This window comes from Ciconia boyciana, chromosome 8 (genome assembly GCF_034638445.1).
Source record: "Ciconia boyciana chromosome 8, ASM3463844v1, whole genome shotgun sequence".
In the NCBI taxonomy this organism is placed as follows: Eukaryota; Metazoa; Chordata; class Aves; order Ciconiiformes; family Ciconiidae; genus Ciconia; species Ciconia boyciana.
This window is the reverse complement of record NC_132941.1, coordinates 7,447,726-7,463,859: the sequence shown is the minus strand read 5'-3', so window position 1 is coordinate 7,463,859 and position 16,134 is coordinate 7,447,726. Positions and strand designations below refer to the sequence as shown.

The window sequence follows — 16,134 nt, the reverse complement described above, 5'->3', positions numbered from 1 at the left end:
AGAGAGAGTTACTTATTGTGAAAATAAGTCAGTGATAGAGTTGCCATTTTCGTAGTTTTACTATGTGCTATTAGAAGAGCGATCGCTGTCTTTGACATCAGAACTTCATTTGGTTTTATCCTAATGCACTTTAGTAACATCTCCATTGCAGAGTCATTTCGTGGCATCGCAGCTTCATTCAGCATCTCTCTGTGTTATTTTTACAATAATTTCATGTCATCCCAGCATTACCAAGTGACACAGTTGCAAAGCTTGGTGACACCACGCAAGAAAGGAAGGGTGATGTCATTCTGTGACGATGTCATCACAAATGATCAAAACACAGCAAATGGACAAAACCAAAAAAATTGTAGTTACTCCCAAGATTTCTTTACCCTATTCCCTTTATGATTTTTGACACCTTATAAGTAAGCTTTGCAAGACACGAGGTGATACAGCAAAATGCAAGATGCAAACAAATCCAACAGCCTTGACTGGCAGCCTCTGGAGAGGAACTGTACAAACACACACAAGGACGCTGGCAGCCAGCATTTATAAACACATTTCCTTGCCTTTCTGAAACATTACATAGTGTGAGCCACGGTGTGTCCTCGGGAGCTCCTTCCCTGGGACGGAGATGTGCTCCCGGGAGCTGGATGTTGTCTATGAGCTTGGGCCGCCAGCTCTGCCCTGTCTCTCACTCTTCTCCCCCCTTGGAGTTTACACGCTTTTTATAAATGTATTTATTTACAAGCCATTTCCCAGCTGGAAAAAGCCCTTTGCACTGGAGAGGGAGATTCCCTTTAGCTGATAGTGAGTGCTTTGGCTGTGTATTTTTCAGAGCGCTCTGAAGTGTGAAGGTTTTTTTCGGGGCTGCAGACACATGCACAGCTTCCTGATGAGATGCTTGGGTATTCTCTTTGGAGGGCGGCTGGCTGGAATCAAATATTCAGAGGCTCCCTTAATTCATGCCATTTGATGTAAATGGCACTGGAGTGCTGGGGCTGATTTGCTTCTTAGAGCAGGGATTAATAGCTGGGATCTCCCAGTGATCATCTCCAAGCCACAGCATCTGGCTGTTGCCCGTCCCCCTGCTCACTTCTGGATCTGGAGCAGGCGATATGGATGCTGAAATCCTCATGCTCTCTTCTAATAAGGGAAAAAGTTATCAGCGAGCCAGCCTCCCCCTGCTCAGTACGGGATGCTCGTAGCCCGATCTCACAAGCAGCGCCCAGCAGCTCGGCTAAATTAATTTCACCTTTGGGTGAAGTGAAGGTTGCACTTCTCTGACGAGGATTTTAACCCGCTGCAGGAGCTGAGCTGGCTCCACTTTGGGGTGCTCACGTGCGACCACGAGGCAGCAGGTCGGCAACCTTGGCTGCCCATGTAGGAAATGTCTCAGTGAATTTTGGGGGCTCCCCGGGGCTCTGGGGTGTCTTGTCTGTGAGTGTGCATCTGCCAGCCTGTCTTTGCAGAGCCTGCTTGTGTTTTTGTGTGCATGCATTTCAACAGCTAGATGTGTAAGACTGTGTTTTCTGTAGAGCTGTGCCCAGCCGTAAGTCTGTGTTTGTGTAAGTGAGCAGGTATTTAAGGATTTGTGTCTGTCTGCTTGAGTGTAGCAGGGCTTCAGTTCTTGTTTAGCTAATAACTACAATTTTGCTTTTCTGAGGAAGTTTGAATTCCAGCAGCCAGAGCCGAAGACACTGATTAGAAGTGCCATTGGGATGCTAACGGATCCTGTCTCTCTCCCTCTCCCTGTCTTTCTTTTCTCTAGAGCTGAAGTAGTAATAAATGATTCTTCATCTCCAGCTGTTGTTGACAGAAGTAATGAAAGCATTAAGCACAACATTAAACCAGCCTCATCCAAATGGAGACACAACCAGACACTCTCTTTGAAGATCAGGTACTGGTAATTACCTATAGGACAAGAGACAGATTTGGTCCTCTCCAGTGCAAGCTGGCAAATTGCCTCTGTATATCATCTGAAGAAGTCGAGGAAGAAATAAAAGGCTTATCTCCTGCTGAGCTAGGCTTCATATCTGTAAGCGATCGCTTGGAAATGAATTCCCGGCTGAACCAGCTGGCCTTGCAACGACGAAACAAGGAGCACTTGAGCCCCCATTTTCCAGGCCAAGTGAAATTAGTGTGCGCTGGCGGTGGGTGGTGGAGTGGGGAAGGAGACCCTCTCCCAGGGGTAAATGCAGGGACCCCCCACTAATGGTGGGCTGGCCGTGCTAGCCTGCCCTGGGAAGGGATGAGTGGAGAAGGAGCAGGTGTTAAGATGGAGATACTTGTTTGAAAGCTGCTCCTGGAGAGCATCAGTCGGCTGGGACTGGCCACGGAGCGAGGGCAGGCAGGAGGCAAGAGTTCATCTTAGGTACAACCCAAATTATCTCTCTACCTCACCTGATGGGGCTGGTTTCTTCCCTGTCCTCAGGAAACAGATCCTGAAGTTCCTGGATGCAGAGAAGGACATTTCGGTGCTGAAGGGGACGCTGAAGCCAGGGGACATCATCCACTACGTCTTTGACAGGGACAGCACCATGAACGTCTCGCAGAACCTGTACGAGCTGCTGCCCCGCACCTCGCCCCTCAAGGGCAAGCAGTTCCCCACCTGCGCCATCGTGGGCAACTCAGGGGTCCTGCTCAGCAGCGGCTGCGGCCCCGAGATCGACGCGCACAGCTTTGTGATAAGGTAGGGGCCCACGTCCTGCCGCACGATGGGGCTGGGGGGCGTTGGGGAGGGTTTGGAGAAGTGGAAAGGGGCTGGAGCCCCAATCCATGTGGTGCAGCACAGCCTTGCAGCCCCGTGCGCACGCGTAGAGTCCACCGATGTGAACGTCCTGCTGCGAACTCTTCTACCAACCATCAAGTGCTCCCCCAGCGTCCTTGCAAATGCACCCCATGCGTTCTCATGGTGCACCGTTAACCCCCCGGGGCACCGTTAACCCCCAGACCCAAGCACTCACTACTCTTTTCCCACATACTTACCCTCTTGCAAATGAACCCTGTCCTGGACTCTCCCACGGACACAAGCTTGATCCTTCCCCAAGTCACTTCTGCCCTCAAGCACCGGGTGCACCGCACGGTGCCCTGGCACCACACTTGTGCACGCCCGGGTCTGACGCTCCCCTGTGACCACTCCATTCCCAGCGCCGATGTCCCCGCAGATGCACTGCCCCATGGACCTGCAGCAGCAGATCCTGACCCCCACTGGGGCACGCACCGATTTCACTACAGAAGATGCCTGAAGTGAAGAGGAGGAGCGTGACTGCCCTCCTATCCCCAACACCCGTGTACATCTGTTAGCTGAGGGGCTGTAGGAGTCCGCTGATGATTTATGTATGTGCAGACATATGCTTTCTGGCGAGTCTATTATGAAGACAGCCCAATCCATCAGCGGCTCACAGAGGCTGTCCCCAGCGTCATGTGGGAGCAAGGAAAATGTCACCTCTGTCCCCCGCTCAAGCCCAGCTGCTCCAGCCCGCCCGGCTGTTAGCAGCCCTGTCCTGTCCGCAGGGGACAGGGCGTTAGCATTTGCATCCTTAAGTGTAACCGGAGCGAGCAAAGGGAAAAATTGCTTATTGCAGTTCTGGCAGAGTTTAGGGAGGGGCTTTCATGTCAGGCAGCAAAGTTGCAGGAGAAAAGCTTTTCTGGGTGTAAGGATTGGGATTTTGAGCAACTTGTCCCCAGCCATGTATGCTAGTGCAGGTCTGGCACGGACGTGCTCTTCCCACCATAGGTTATCTGAGCCACCACTTGAACCCGCATCTTCCTGAGGTTGCTCCATCCAGGCAGCCTTTTCAGCGGGGTTGGCAGTGACCAGTGATGGGCTCTGTGTCCAGGATACAGGTTCGCTCTTCAGATCCAATGTTTATTTTCAGCGATTTTACTCCTGCAGTGAGTGGATCAGAAGGGCCCCGTGTGCCAGTAGCTGGATTTTCTTTACACCATTCCCTTAGTTTCCCCATCTGTAAAGTAGCAAAAAAAGTAGTAATGGCTGATTATCAAGGCAGATGGTTAGGAGGCAATTCTTGCTCGTTAAATACTGTAACTTCACTGTATAACGCTGCAGGAGAGCACGCAGTGTGTGAACACACGGGTACCCCCTGGTTTTCACCATGCTGGGGGAGCTTCTCTCTGCATCCCCCCATCAGCTGGTCCCCGGTGCCATTTCCCCAGCGCCACATGCATGGCACGGCCACGGCTTAATGGCGGCAGATCCCCCCTCGAGGAGCTGTAGGAAAACACCACATAACAAGGGTGATTTGTTGGCCGTTTATCCCGCAGCCCCTCAGCCCTCATCCCTGGCGTGACACAGGATCTCGTGGCACGGGAGCTCCCAGGGGAGCGTGTGTGCCCGTATCCCCGTGCGCAGCCGGAGAGGAGGCACCAATTAATAGTACAGAAAGAGATGGGTTTTGAAGGTCACAGCCTCCAGACAGCCAAACCCTGTGGAGACCATGTTTTGGCATCCACCTCCCACTAGTGTCATTATCACTGCTGGTGCCACCGGGTCTGCTGTTAGCAGAGACTCACCAGGAGGAGAAAAGGAACTTGGGATAATATTACCCCAGCAGAACTAGAATTAAGAGGCGAGCGTTTTCCTTGCGTGGGAAAGGCCGTTTCATTTCAAATCTGTCGTGGCAGCGAAGACGGGAGGTTTGTTGCTACGTGTTATTTTTGAACCGCACCAGAAGAGATACCGATCTGTACAAACCCACCCACCAGACACCACAGTTATGTCTGTTATTAGCATTGCCCTAGAGGAATATGTGCATACATGCCAGCATGTTGAGGAATGATGACCTGATATTAAGATGGCTCATCATTACCAGGTCAGAGCCTCTCTAATTTATTGCAGAGACTCATGCTCCCTCCTCCTCCTCCCAAAAGCAAGGGCGAATGGGCATATCTGTCACTGGCCCCGGCTTTTGGCATCAAACACCCCTCATGTTTGTCACTGCCCTCTCTCATGTCCATTGTAAAGGGCTGTTCAGTGTTTCCCTTTGCAGGTGCAATCTGGCCCCTGTCCAAGAGTACTCACAGGACGTGGGCATGAAGACGGACCTGGTGACTATGAACCCCTCGGTCATCCAACGGGCCTTCGAGGACCTGGTGAACGAGACTTGGAGGGAGAAGCTGCTGCAACGCCTCCACAGCCTCAATGGCAGCATCCTCTGGATCCCGGCGTTCATGGCCAAGGGGGGCAAGGAGCGAGTGGAGTGGGTGAACGAGCTTATCCTGAAGCATCACATCAACGTCAGGACTGCCTACCCCTCGCTGCGCCTGCTGCACGCTGTCCGAGGGTGAGAGAATTTCTGGTGTGCTCGGAGCCAGGATTTCATCAGCTTCCCAAGCTGGAAGGGCGATTGATGGGTTTGTGCTGGAGGCAAACGGTGCGAGCTGTTTTTTTCTGCAGACTGTGAGAAGGACTCCACGGGTGGTGGCTGGTCCCTAGATGAGAACTGGAGTCCACCTCGCAAGTAGGGCCTCCCTCCTCTGCTCTTTGAGTGTGAGGTCTTTTAGCCGTGCAATATGGTGACCCTAAGTCTTCCAGAATTTTGCTGGCTGTAAGCCTGGGTGTCACCATGATAACTCCCCAACCTACAGTTAGGGCTCTCCTTGGAGAAATGTGTGTGTGTTGTGGTTTGCTGAGCTAGTGACAAGGTTTGTCACCTTGTGCTTGAGTGACACATGCAAATCTCACACAGCTCCTCAGGTCAGGGAGCTCATGGCAGCCTGGACGGGCTCGGTGGTGACAGAGGACCAAGGCTGTTCATGAATAGCTTGGATGCTCTTGTGATGGTACTAATTGCACTGCTCATCTTAAATAACCAGCCCAGGGAAGGGACTGACATGGTCTGGTTCTGCTGGTCAGATAAATAGGGCAGAGTGGTGGTGAATGGATTTATTGGGAGGGAAGGAAGGGGTCTTTTTGCTCCCTTAGTGCAACTTCAGGCATGTGGGAGACACAGGTGTGGTGGGGATGGGGAGACTATGAAAGAAAGAGAGCTCCAGGGGTGAGACTTCCATGTAAATAGGTTGGGGACAGGGTAGGATCTTGCTTTCTTGCTTTATTTCTCTGGGGAGAGTCATGATTCATTAGGCATTTAGGGAGTCTAGGCAGGTGGTGGCTCGTGCTGGAGATGGCTTAGTGGCAGTAGTTGTCCTCTCCAATCCTGACTAGCCTCTGTTGGTCTCCCGGGATGGGAATTCACTCATGTAGCTGGTGCTCCCACCTCTAAGCCTCAGCAGTAATGTTTCTTGATCACTTCGAGCACTTCTTCCCCAACACATCTGTGAGCCTGAGCTTTTCTGGTCAGTTGGTCCATGCTAGGTGTCGCTCTGTCCCAGGTTGCGTGTCAGTGCAGGGGGTGGGCACGGGACAGATTTTGGGGTCATTTTGCACAGGAGCAAGCCTAAGGGGGTGCTCCGGGGAGAGGGGTGTGAAGGGTGGCTCTGCAGGCAAGCTGGGAGGAGTGGAGGCTCTGGTGTCATGGTGCATTGCAGGCAGCAATCATGGGCAAGAAGAACCATGTCTGCCCCAAATGCCTGTGTTTGAGGCTTCCCTGGGCTGGAGAGACATTTTACAGAAAAGCTGGCTTTGAGGTAAAGAAAGGGAAATAAATGATACCACAACTCACAGAAAGGGAGGGGGAGAAGAAAAAAAAAACCCACAACCCAAATTCTGAGCTATTTCTAGCTGTAATTGACTTACTTTCATCTGTCAAAATAGAATTAAGCTCCTGTAATAAGCCCTTTAAATCAACAGGCTGCTAATCCTGTGCTGGCAACCATTCCCAGTGCCAGAAACTTCCCGTAGGAAGCTTTGCGGAGGGATTGGCACGGGCTGGGCATCGCTTTCCTGCGGGAGAAGAGGAGGATGCCTTGTTAAGCTCTGCTGCTGGGATTATCTTCCAGCTCGCGGCACCTTCCTGGCCCTCCTGTGCTGCAGCCCCGTGGTCCAGCCGGGCTGGCTGGCACTCCGATTGTCCCTGCGCATCTTCCACAGAGCACTGTTGGAGCCACCACCGGTGGCTGGCAGGTTGTGCCTGGCTGGAGGGGATGCAGGGATCTGGGGACAAGCCCAAGGGTTCAGCACCGTCTCTCGGTGCATGGAGTGATGCACCGTGGCTTGGAGTAGTGTCTTCCTTTTGCCTGTGATAGTGTCCCCATGGGTTTTAATGGGGTCCTGTGCAAGGAACATGGGTTTGGGCTTCTGAAAACGTACTGAGGCTCAGAGGCATGCGACCAGTCAGACCAGCAAGCGAGTGAAGTAGCCAGTGTTGGTGAGTGTCTGGGATGGATGTGGTACTAGCACGTGGTCGGACACTGGCTGATGCTGATGAGAGGCTCTAAGTACCCCATCTGAGCTACAGCCAAGACCTCGATCCTGTCCTTTGGGCTGGTCACCGTGCTGTGGGGCAACAAGGAAAGGTGGGTCATGGCTGCACTGAGGCAGCACTAATTCAATTACAACCGCAGAAGCCAGTGCTAATCCTCGTCAGGGGTTGTCCTCTAAGCCAAGGGAGCTGCTGCCTGACCTGCCCTCCTGCTCTCACACTTAGCAGGAAAACAAGGATGCCTACTAATTAACGATTAATATAATTAAAACTGCAGCCCCCTCAGAAAGCCCGAATTGATGGGAGCACTTCGATGCCTACCCAGTGTGTTGTGGCCTGGCCAAGGAGCCATGCAGAGGGACCACCCAGGGCTGGGGAGCAAAGGGCTGTGCTGTTCTGGGGGAAGGCTAGAGTCAATGTTAACCCTTTCCTCGGTGCAGCCTCCTCAGGTTTGGACTTGGATGGATTTAAGAGTGATTCAGGCAGTATTGAATGAACTGGCCACAGCTGGGGGGGGTATGCTGGTGCTCTTGGTGCTTTATAGGAAGTCTCTCAGGTACCTATAGGGTTGTCTTGTCCCTCGGGGTAATTGATATGATGTCGTTTGGGATGAAGAAGGAGTCTTTCCTCAGGTCAAACTGACCAGAATCACTAGGAGTTTACTTATTCATGTTCTGTGATACTGTCTAATTCCTACAATCATCCTATATTTGTGCTTATGAGCTCCTTGCTGTTACAGGGATATGGTCTCCAGCAACTTCCTCTGTCCCTCCAGCTCTCTCTGGGGAACATGCTGGTTTGTAGCATTACACTTTTCTTTGACAGATCTGAGATTTGTGAAACGAATACATTTTGTGGCATGTAGCATGCAGCGGAGAATCGATAATCCACAAAGCCCCACAAAACATCCCTCTGTGCTGCAGTGGGCTGCAGTTGCAGAGATGTCCCGTCTTCTTCTTTGCTGGATAAAGCTACCCTTTATAATCTATCCTAAGTTGATTTGGAAATCACAAAGAAATAGGGGAAGTCTTTCAGCCAAGACAGTCTTTTATATATTTTATTTTTTTCAAGGAATAGCACTTTCTACAAAGGCTAACATCTCAGCCAACTTCAATTTGGCTACAAAAGCTTTGCCTTTTCTCCTCTTCCTTCACTACCAGTGAAATACATTCGTGAGTTCTTGACTCCTCCTTGAACCGCAGTATTTATTGTCCTGCTCTGCTTTCCCCTAGACCAGAATGCATTTCAGTGGCAATTGAGCATTTTTTCCTGTAATTTTCAGTGCATGTGGGGCATTTGTAGAGTGTGCATTGCTGAGATAAGTAAAAAGCATTTGGTTTTGTTGTCCTTAACAGCATCATTCGAGACGTCACCTTCCTAGCTGTGAGGGTGCCTTAAATGTTTGCTGATAGCTTTTTGTGTTGATGATTCTGGATAATCTGTGCAATAGGACAGAGGCTCTTCTTACACGGTTAAACTCACCGTCTTCATGCCAGGAGGGGAGAGAGCCATTAGCATTTCGATGGAGGAGCTCAGAAGGAAGCCATGTCACTACCGAAGGCTGAGGAGGAAAGCTGTGCCGTGGCAGGGAGCCAGCTCACAGGGACGGGGACGGTGCCATACATTTCGGGGGTGCGTGACTCACTTCGGAGCGATACTATAAAATGTCTCCTGAGCAATTCATCCGGCAAGTGCAGTGCTCGTCTCCTGGCTGGGAAGCAAGCAAGCCCCTTATAAGTCATCTGTTAGTGTCTCCAAAAAGCCTTGTAATCCCTATTGCCAAGCAGCTTTTGTCAGAGAAATAACATGAAATGCAGGAAGCAAGGGAAAATAATTGTGTCTGGAGGTTTGACTATCGCTCCTTGCGGAGAATTCATGGACACGTTTCAGTTTGCCTTGTATAATCTAGTCTAGCATTTCTCACTGTGTCCATCACAAGGGTCTCTTGGCAGTAACCAATTCTAATCCCATAAGATTTTGTTAAGAGCTTCTAGAAAGAAAAAAAAAAAAAAAATCAATACATCTTCCAGCTCCTTGGCTAGGTCTCCCTTTAGGTTTAACATCCAAATAGCCATGACAGTTCGCGTGTGCTCTTCACGACAGCAATCGCCTTGCTCAGGGTCCAAGGCTTGCATAGTGCAGCTCTGCCACATATCCTCAGACGTGCAGCCTGGTGGGGCATAAGGTGGATTCATCTTTGCCTCAGATGTCTCTCTGGGTCCTCACACCCAAACAACATGTAAACCCTTGCTGATTTGTCAGGGCAATGCTGCTCAGACGCTGTCTTTCCCATCTGTGAGCCATGGTGGAAACCCTCCCCGGTCCCTCTTTGCCTGGCATCCTGATTATGCTGCATCCTTTCCAACAGCCTTGCCTTGCTCGTAGCCATGCAGGACACACATGTGCAGGTTATTCTCTTAACCTGTTGCTTTGATCACATCACCCCGCTCTTTTGCATCCCTCCATGGGCTCCTTTTTTCTCTAACACATCAAACCTAAGCTGCCTCTTTTTCCTTTTCACAGCTCTGCCAGCTCGATCTTTTCTCACTGTCTGTCTCGAGATCGGCTCTGCTGTTGATTAGCCAGCGTCACCCGGTTGTGGGGTTTCTAAACCAGCTGCTTCGTGATTCCTCCCTTATGGTCCCTCTACATTTACAGGTGCTCCTCTGAAATATCTGCCCCCAGGGACTCATGCCTTAAAGCCCTTCCTCTGGTCCCACAGAAGGTTTAAGGACAGTGGTCCTGTGCTCAGGTGAAGGATGAAGATGACCGAAGGGTGTAGGGGGTGGAAATAACCATTCACGACTGCGTGACTGGGGTAGGATGTGGGGGACTGCGAACGCCCCGTAAAGCCATGCGTGGGTTAGGTCCGTGGGTATCCCACAAATACATCCTTGTGTGAGCAATTATTCTCACCCCTTCTGCATTTGAGGCACGTTGTACCCGAGCTGTGGTGTGTCTGCACTGGGACCCCAAGGCAGTTAATTTGTTCCGGTTAATCGGGAAGAAGATTTAGTTTTTTCTTTGTCAGAAGAAGGGGAGGGGCATAGGAAGGAAAGGGAAAAGAAATAGGGTAATCCTCTTCCCAGTTACTTTCCTCTTCTCTCTGTTTGGAAATGCTTTAACTTGTGAGTGTTGAGTACCATGTGTGTTTGAAAGGGCATCGCAGAGCTCAAGACCTGGAGGAAAAATGAGTTATTTATCTGTGACTCAGCATTTATTTGCTTGCGCCAAGTCACCAAAACCAGACCTAAGCCACACGGTACAGATCCAGTCTGGATGTAGAGGCTTGATTTGGTGTTTGAGCTGTGCCCAGCCTGGGGATAAAGCCCAACTCTGACTCCAGATCTAGCTTTTGGAGTCAGCGTTAGCATGAATCTGGATGGGGACCTGCCCACTCCTCCCCGTCCTGCACAGATCTCATCACAGTACATGGCTCTCAGCTATTTTGGTGGAGGTGACAGAAGGGACTGGATACTCGGACAGAAAAGGGCTGGGAGAAGCTGGATGGGGGATAGCGGTTGCTCCCTGGGCTCCAGCACTTCACCTCCATGCACCCAGCAGCCGGGAGACGTGCTGTGCCCTGCCCGCACCGGCGGGTCCTGTCCCCGCCTGCCCCAGCGTGAGTGCAGAGCACTGTCGGGACACTCGCTCTGATTATCTGTAGCTGGTTTTTCATGAGTATTAATGGGAGCAGGATGCGTGTGGCAGACTGATAATATGCTTCTGACAGTCAAGGACTAGCACCTCCACAACAGCTTGTGTTTGTATCACACTTTCATGAATAAGCTGTTTTAAAAGGGTCTGAAATTGCATTATTTCAGCTATTCTGATTTGTATCGCTAAATAATGCAGCCGATACTGCTGAAACTTGATTTCTTCATTGACCTCAGTTTTTTATTCATTTCATCAGGGCGATGGATTTTCTGTTCATTTTATCCTGCACGTTAACCCTTACCTGGAGGGTACAAGTTACTTTAGTGTTTTCTCAGACCTGTCGGGAGGTGATGGGTAAGCACAGAGCAGGACCCTGCCCTCACTAGCGGTCCTCAAACACTCCCTGCAGGGGGGAGATCTGCACCCAGCGTTTCAGCCCAAATCAAGGCCAGGCTCTGCTCCCTGAATTCGGTGATGCCGGGGGAGGATGAGCGCTGTCAGCGCGGTGGGGTGCGTACTCCAGATGTGCGATGTGGAGGCTGCCACCTTCCCTGGCTCGGCTGGGAACTGCGAGTGGGAGCTGCGGCTTCCTGGGGCAGTTTCAGAGAGTTTTGTCTCCTGAATGATTCCCACTGGGCTTTAAGGTCCAAATACAGCAGTTGCTTCCCCTGTGGCTGCAGTGCAGCCCCCTTGCAGGAGGCATACACCGATGGTCAGGCAGCCGGCAGCAGTGCTATGCGGTTCTGCTTAGGAGACTTCTTAAGTTTCTTGGAAACCTTTTGGAAAATTTACATTTTCCAAATGTAAATTGGGAATGCTGAGGAGCAACCAGAACCACCTACCAGCTAGGACGAGACTCTCTGAGCTGCTCTTCTTGAAGCCTCTGTCCTTGGCTACCATCAAGTATTAGTTCAAATAGGTGCTAGGGCTTGTGTCTAGGCTGCCTCCTTACAAAAGATGGCCTTGAAGATCTGATGGCATTTTCCATCTGTGACTATCATGATCTGAAACAAGAGCTGTCTTGGACACTTTTTGCCTGACAGCACCACGGTTCCTGTTCATAGCTGCATCCTGCTCAGGCACCAGCCTATCTCTGTAGCTGCTTCCACCCCTGAGGGTTTATTTCCAGAAATGACACAGCACCGGCTTTTGAAGGAGGTCCACACTGTGAGAACGGCCCTGAGAAAGGAGGTATTGGGTTTCAGGACTACTCTTTGCTCTTCTCTTTTAATTGCTATCTCTTTCCATAGAATGTTGCAGTTAATAGTTATGGTGATTGGTGTAGCCAATTTGAAAAATAATTACCGCCCGCTTCAAGATTATCTTTCCTCCTAATTAAAATCCCAGACCTCACATATTAAAGGTGCGCTGTTGACAGAGCATCCCATGTGCGCCTGGACAACCTCATTTGGATTTGCAGAATTAATTAGGTTTTATTTCCATCCCCAGCTGTTCTCTTCTACACCAGGAATGTGGCCGCTGTCTCAGTTGGCCGGTGGCGGGAGAGATAAGAGGGAGATCTTCCTGCACAGCTCCCACACTCCCATCACAAACCAGTCATTAAAAAGTATTCCCCAGACCTCACTGGAGGATTTCCCACCTTCACTGTCCAGGAAACAAATTGCAAGTGCTGTGGCATGGCCTATGTTACGGTTTGGGCATTATATATTATGTATGTCATCTGTGTGGGTGGGCTGGGAGAGCCCGGAGTCCATCACCCCCTCCCAAAGCTGCAGCCAGCAGCGAGAATTTATGATGCTGTAGGAGCGAGGTTTGTTATCCTTCTCATTTTTGCAATGCCATGCCTGCAATAGAGGGAAATACAGATAAAAGAGCCAGGTTTTTAATTTTTATTATAAGAAACTGAACTGTCATTGTTCCTTACCCCAATATTATTAAGTGAGTGCTCACTAGCTGCGTGTGCTGAGGTGGAAACGCCAGGTTGGTTTTAGTAGGGCTGCTTTTGGGTACTGTGCATGCTTGTCGGTCTTGGTAAGGCTCTTTGTGCGTGCTGGGTTGCAGAGGACGGCGTGCTTCTCTAGGTTGCTTCTGTGTTTGACCCATCTCATTTTTGTCGTCATTAATATACTTGAAACGGTGGTGGTCACATGAATGTCCTGTACCCGTGTGCAGGGGTCACTTCATCATGCTGTCAAGGTCGTTGTACGTTCGTAGAGTTTTTACAGCCTCTCAACAAAACCAAAAAGTTCGTGTTTTGGGCAGGCGTAAGGTCACCAGTATCTTTCTGTGCTCCAGCTGGTAAATTGATAAAAGGAGAGTCTTAAGGCTAAAGGACAAACCCAGACAGTTCTCTTCCCGCAAAGCCAGCCGGTTAATGTGGCTTGACAGTTCTTCCCAGGTAGTTTCCCTGCTGCATGAGGATACCCTAATTCACAGTGTTAAATGGTTGTGATAATCTCTCATTTCTCTCTGCACGCCAGGGGTGTAATGTGCTCACCCGTAAACTCATCAAGGGGGCTGTTTTATGGCTCCCTGTGGGAGAAGATTGCCTTGGCACCGCAGCGAGTTTTGCTGTGTCCCCATAGCCCAACCCATATGGCGGGCAAGCCCAGAAAATGCTGATGCCATGCCTCTGAGATACTGGTTCTCACCAGATTTCCCCGTTTCTTGTTCCTTTTTCATGCTGGATGCCGAGGAGATGAGTCAGGCAAGGAGAACCTCCCCAATACATCGTACTTGTCTTTTGCTAAAGCTACAGGTGCTTGGACACCCCTGGGATGTGGGTCCCCAGTAAACCCTGCTATGCCCTTCCTGCACACGCCAAGGTGGTCACTCTGCTTCCAGAATTTGATTCACCAGAAAAGTCAATTTTTCTCTTATCTGGCTGAGAACAAACAAGTACATCTTGTGCCTTGGTTGCTAAATTTTAATGGCTTTTGTGAAAAGCCAATTTGCAGCATTAAGACTCAGCTCTCCCAAGGGTTCCCACTGCCGGAGTGCCAGACCCTCAGGAGCCCAGCAGAAAATGCGAATGAGCAAGACGCTGCCCGTGGCTCCACGTGCGACAGCGGGACCCAGCTTAGGATCCCAAACCTCTGGATGAGAGCACAGAAATGCCACGTGCTTTGCTCCGCTTCCTCATGCTTTTTATCCAGAGCGCTGCCAGTCACTCACCTGAACTCGGGCCCTTTGAAATATCTATTAAAAATAATCCGAGGGCTTGAACGGGCTGCAACACGGTGGCCCGCACCATCCCTGCCTGCTGTGGGGCAGCGCCAGCATCAGACATGCTGGGGGAGAAAGGAGTGCACCCGGGGGGGACATCTTCTACCTCCCCCAGACCTTTTTCTTTCTGATTTTGCTCCTCTGACAGTGTCTTTCTGCTGAGCAAACCAGATAAATTGCCTGTGCAATAAATACTGGAAACATCTTACAGGATGTTGATGCTGCAATAACTTTTATCGGCAGCCCAAAATACAACTGCTGATACCGTTCCAGCTCGTGCATCACTACAGGGTGCCTCCTTCCCCTGTTTGTTTTTGCCATCTCTCATAAAAACTAACGCACTTTTCAGCAGTGAGCACAGCTGACCTCCGTATCGGATATTATATATTGCAATATGCCGTACTGTGTATCTCATGGACTGATGTTGCAGAGCACGGTGGTGTATTTTGGTCCAGGATCACAGCAGCAGTCGCTGGGTGTGACGGGAACACAGCAGTGTGTTTTAGCTCTTTCAGCCTGGTGACCCTTTATTCCAAGGCAAACGTTTTTACAGCCCTGTTGTGTTTACTGTCAGAGTAAAAATCTTCATTCATCAATGAAAATCATCAGCGTATGTGTGTGAGAGCATGTCTGCTTCGAAGGGCTGCTGGAGTCTACTTGACAGGTGGATGTTTGGTCCGTGGTATTGATCTCCTAGGTTGATTGGAAGATAATTGTAGGCTGAAGTACTGAAGGCCACCGTTGCAAGCAATTTGTTTTTCATAAAGAATTGCCGAGGCATGAGATGCTTCAATGCCATAGCAACAAGTGTGATGTAACTGCCAGACAGAGAGCAGGAGGATGCTTATTCATGAAGCAATCCCTAGAGAGGCTTTTTCTTGGCATGGAGAACTCTTCTGCTAGTCAGAAACCTCTCATTTTGAATCACCAATATATCTCAGTCAGAGGCTGGAGAAAGAAAATGTGCAAGACACAAGCTTTGTTGGGAGGGGAATAACATGTTTTCTTCTACTCTCCCTTTGCAGGTACTGGCTAACAAACAAGGTGCACATCAAGCGACCCACCACCGGCCTCCTCATGTACACCTTGGCCACTCGATTCTGCAACCAGATCTATCTCTACGGCTTCTGGCCCTTTCCCCTGGACCAGAACCAGAACCCGGTCAAGTACCACTACTATGACAGCCTGAAGTACGGCTACACCTCCCAGGCCAGCCCGCACACCATGCCCTTGGAGTTCAAAGCCTTAAAGACGCTGCACCAGCAGGGAGCCTTGAAGCTGACTGTGGGGGAGTGCGATGGGGCCACGTAGGGTGGTCCCCGGCCGCGTTCCTGCACAGCCACGGGAGGAAGGGGCGGGGGCGGAAAGGACGAGTGGTGCCTGGTGGGGTTGGTTGTCTTTGTTAATGCGCAGAACAGTGACACAAATATATATACGTGGTACCTATATATATTGACCTGAGTATTATAACTGTTTGGTGTTCACCAAGGAAGGGGCAGGAGAGATGCGGGAGCATCTGGCGTGACTGGCCTGGGCAAGACCCCTTGCCGTGGGCTTGCTGGGCTCGGAAGGGTGTTCTACCTACGTCCAAAAGGTGTGAAGATGGCCTTGGTTTTTGAGGGTATGTTAGGTGATGGGTAAACGTTAAGCCATTTGTCGTGACTGGTCCGAGGTTGGTAGTTAGTTTGTTTGGCCAAGGACGCCGGCGCTGGCGCTCTGCAGCGAGGCACGTTCTTGGCCCCGTGCTCGTGGCGGGGAGGGGAAGGGGCAGGGAGCGGGGTGGGCAGGGAAGGTTTGTTGGCGGCTCTCACAGCTGAGGGACTGCCCGTGGCACCGGGCAGGACCCGTCTCCTGCCCAGCAGGGACCGGCGCCCGGCAGAGTCGCACACAGATCCATCCGAAACATGGACCGCCGGGCTGAGCACAGCCTTCGGAGAGGCAAGAGAGAAGCCTCCTGGGCTGCAGC

The 16,134-nt window shown here is 50.8% G+C and overlaps 1 protein-coding gene across 1 annotated transcript in view; it reads left to right on the top strand.

Annotated features, from left to right (window-relative positions):
• The window catches only part of ST8SIA2 (ST8 alpha-N-acetyl-neuraminide alpha-2,8-sialyltransferase 2), a 32,066-nt gene extending 16,184 nt beyond the window's left edge, over positions 1 to 15,882 (top strand). The window contains exons 3-6 of the mRNA XM_072870402.1: positions 1,754 to 1,882; positions 2,417 to 2,674; positions 4,995 to 5,288; positions 15,194 to 15,882. Of these exons, the coding sequence (XP_072726503.1) occupies positions 1,754 to 1,882; positions 2,417 to 2,674; positions 4,995 to 5,288; positions 15,194 to 15,479 (967 nt within the window). The 3' untranslated portion in view covers positions 15,480 to 15,882. The remainder of the gene's footprint in view (positions 1 to 1,753; positions 1,883 to 2,416; positions 2,675 to 4,994; positions 5,289 to 15,193) is intronic.
• The last annotated feature ends 252 nt before the right edge of the window (positions 15,883 to 16,134 follow it).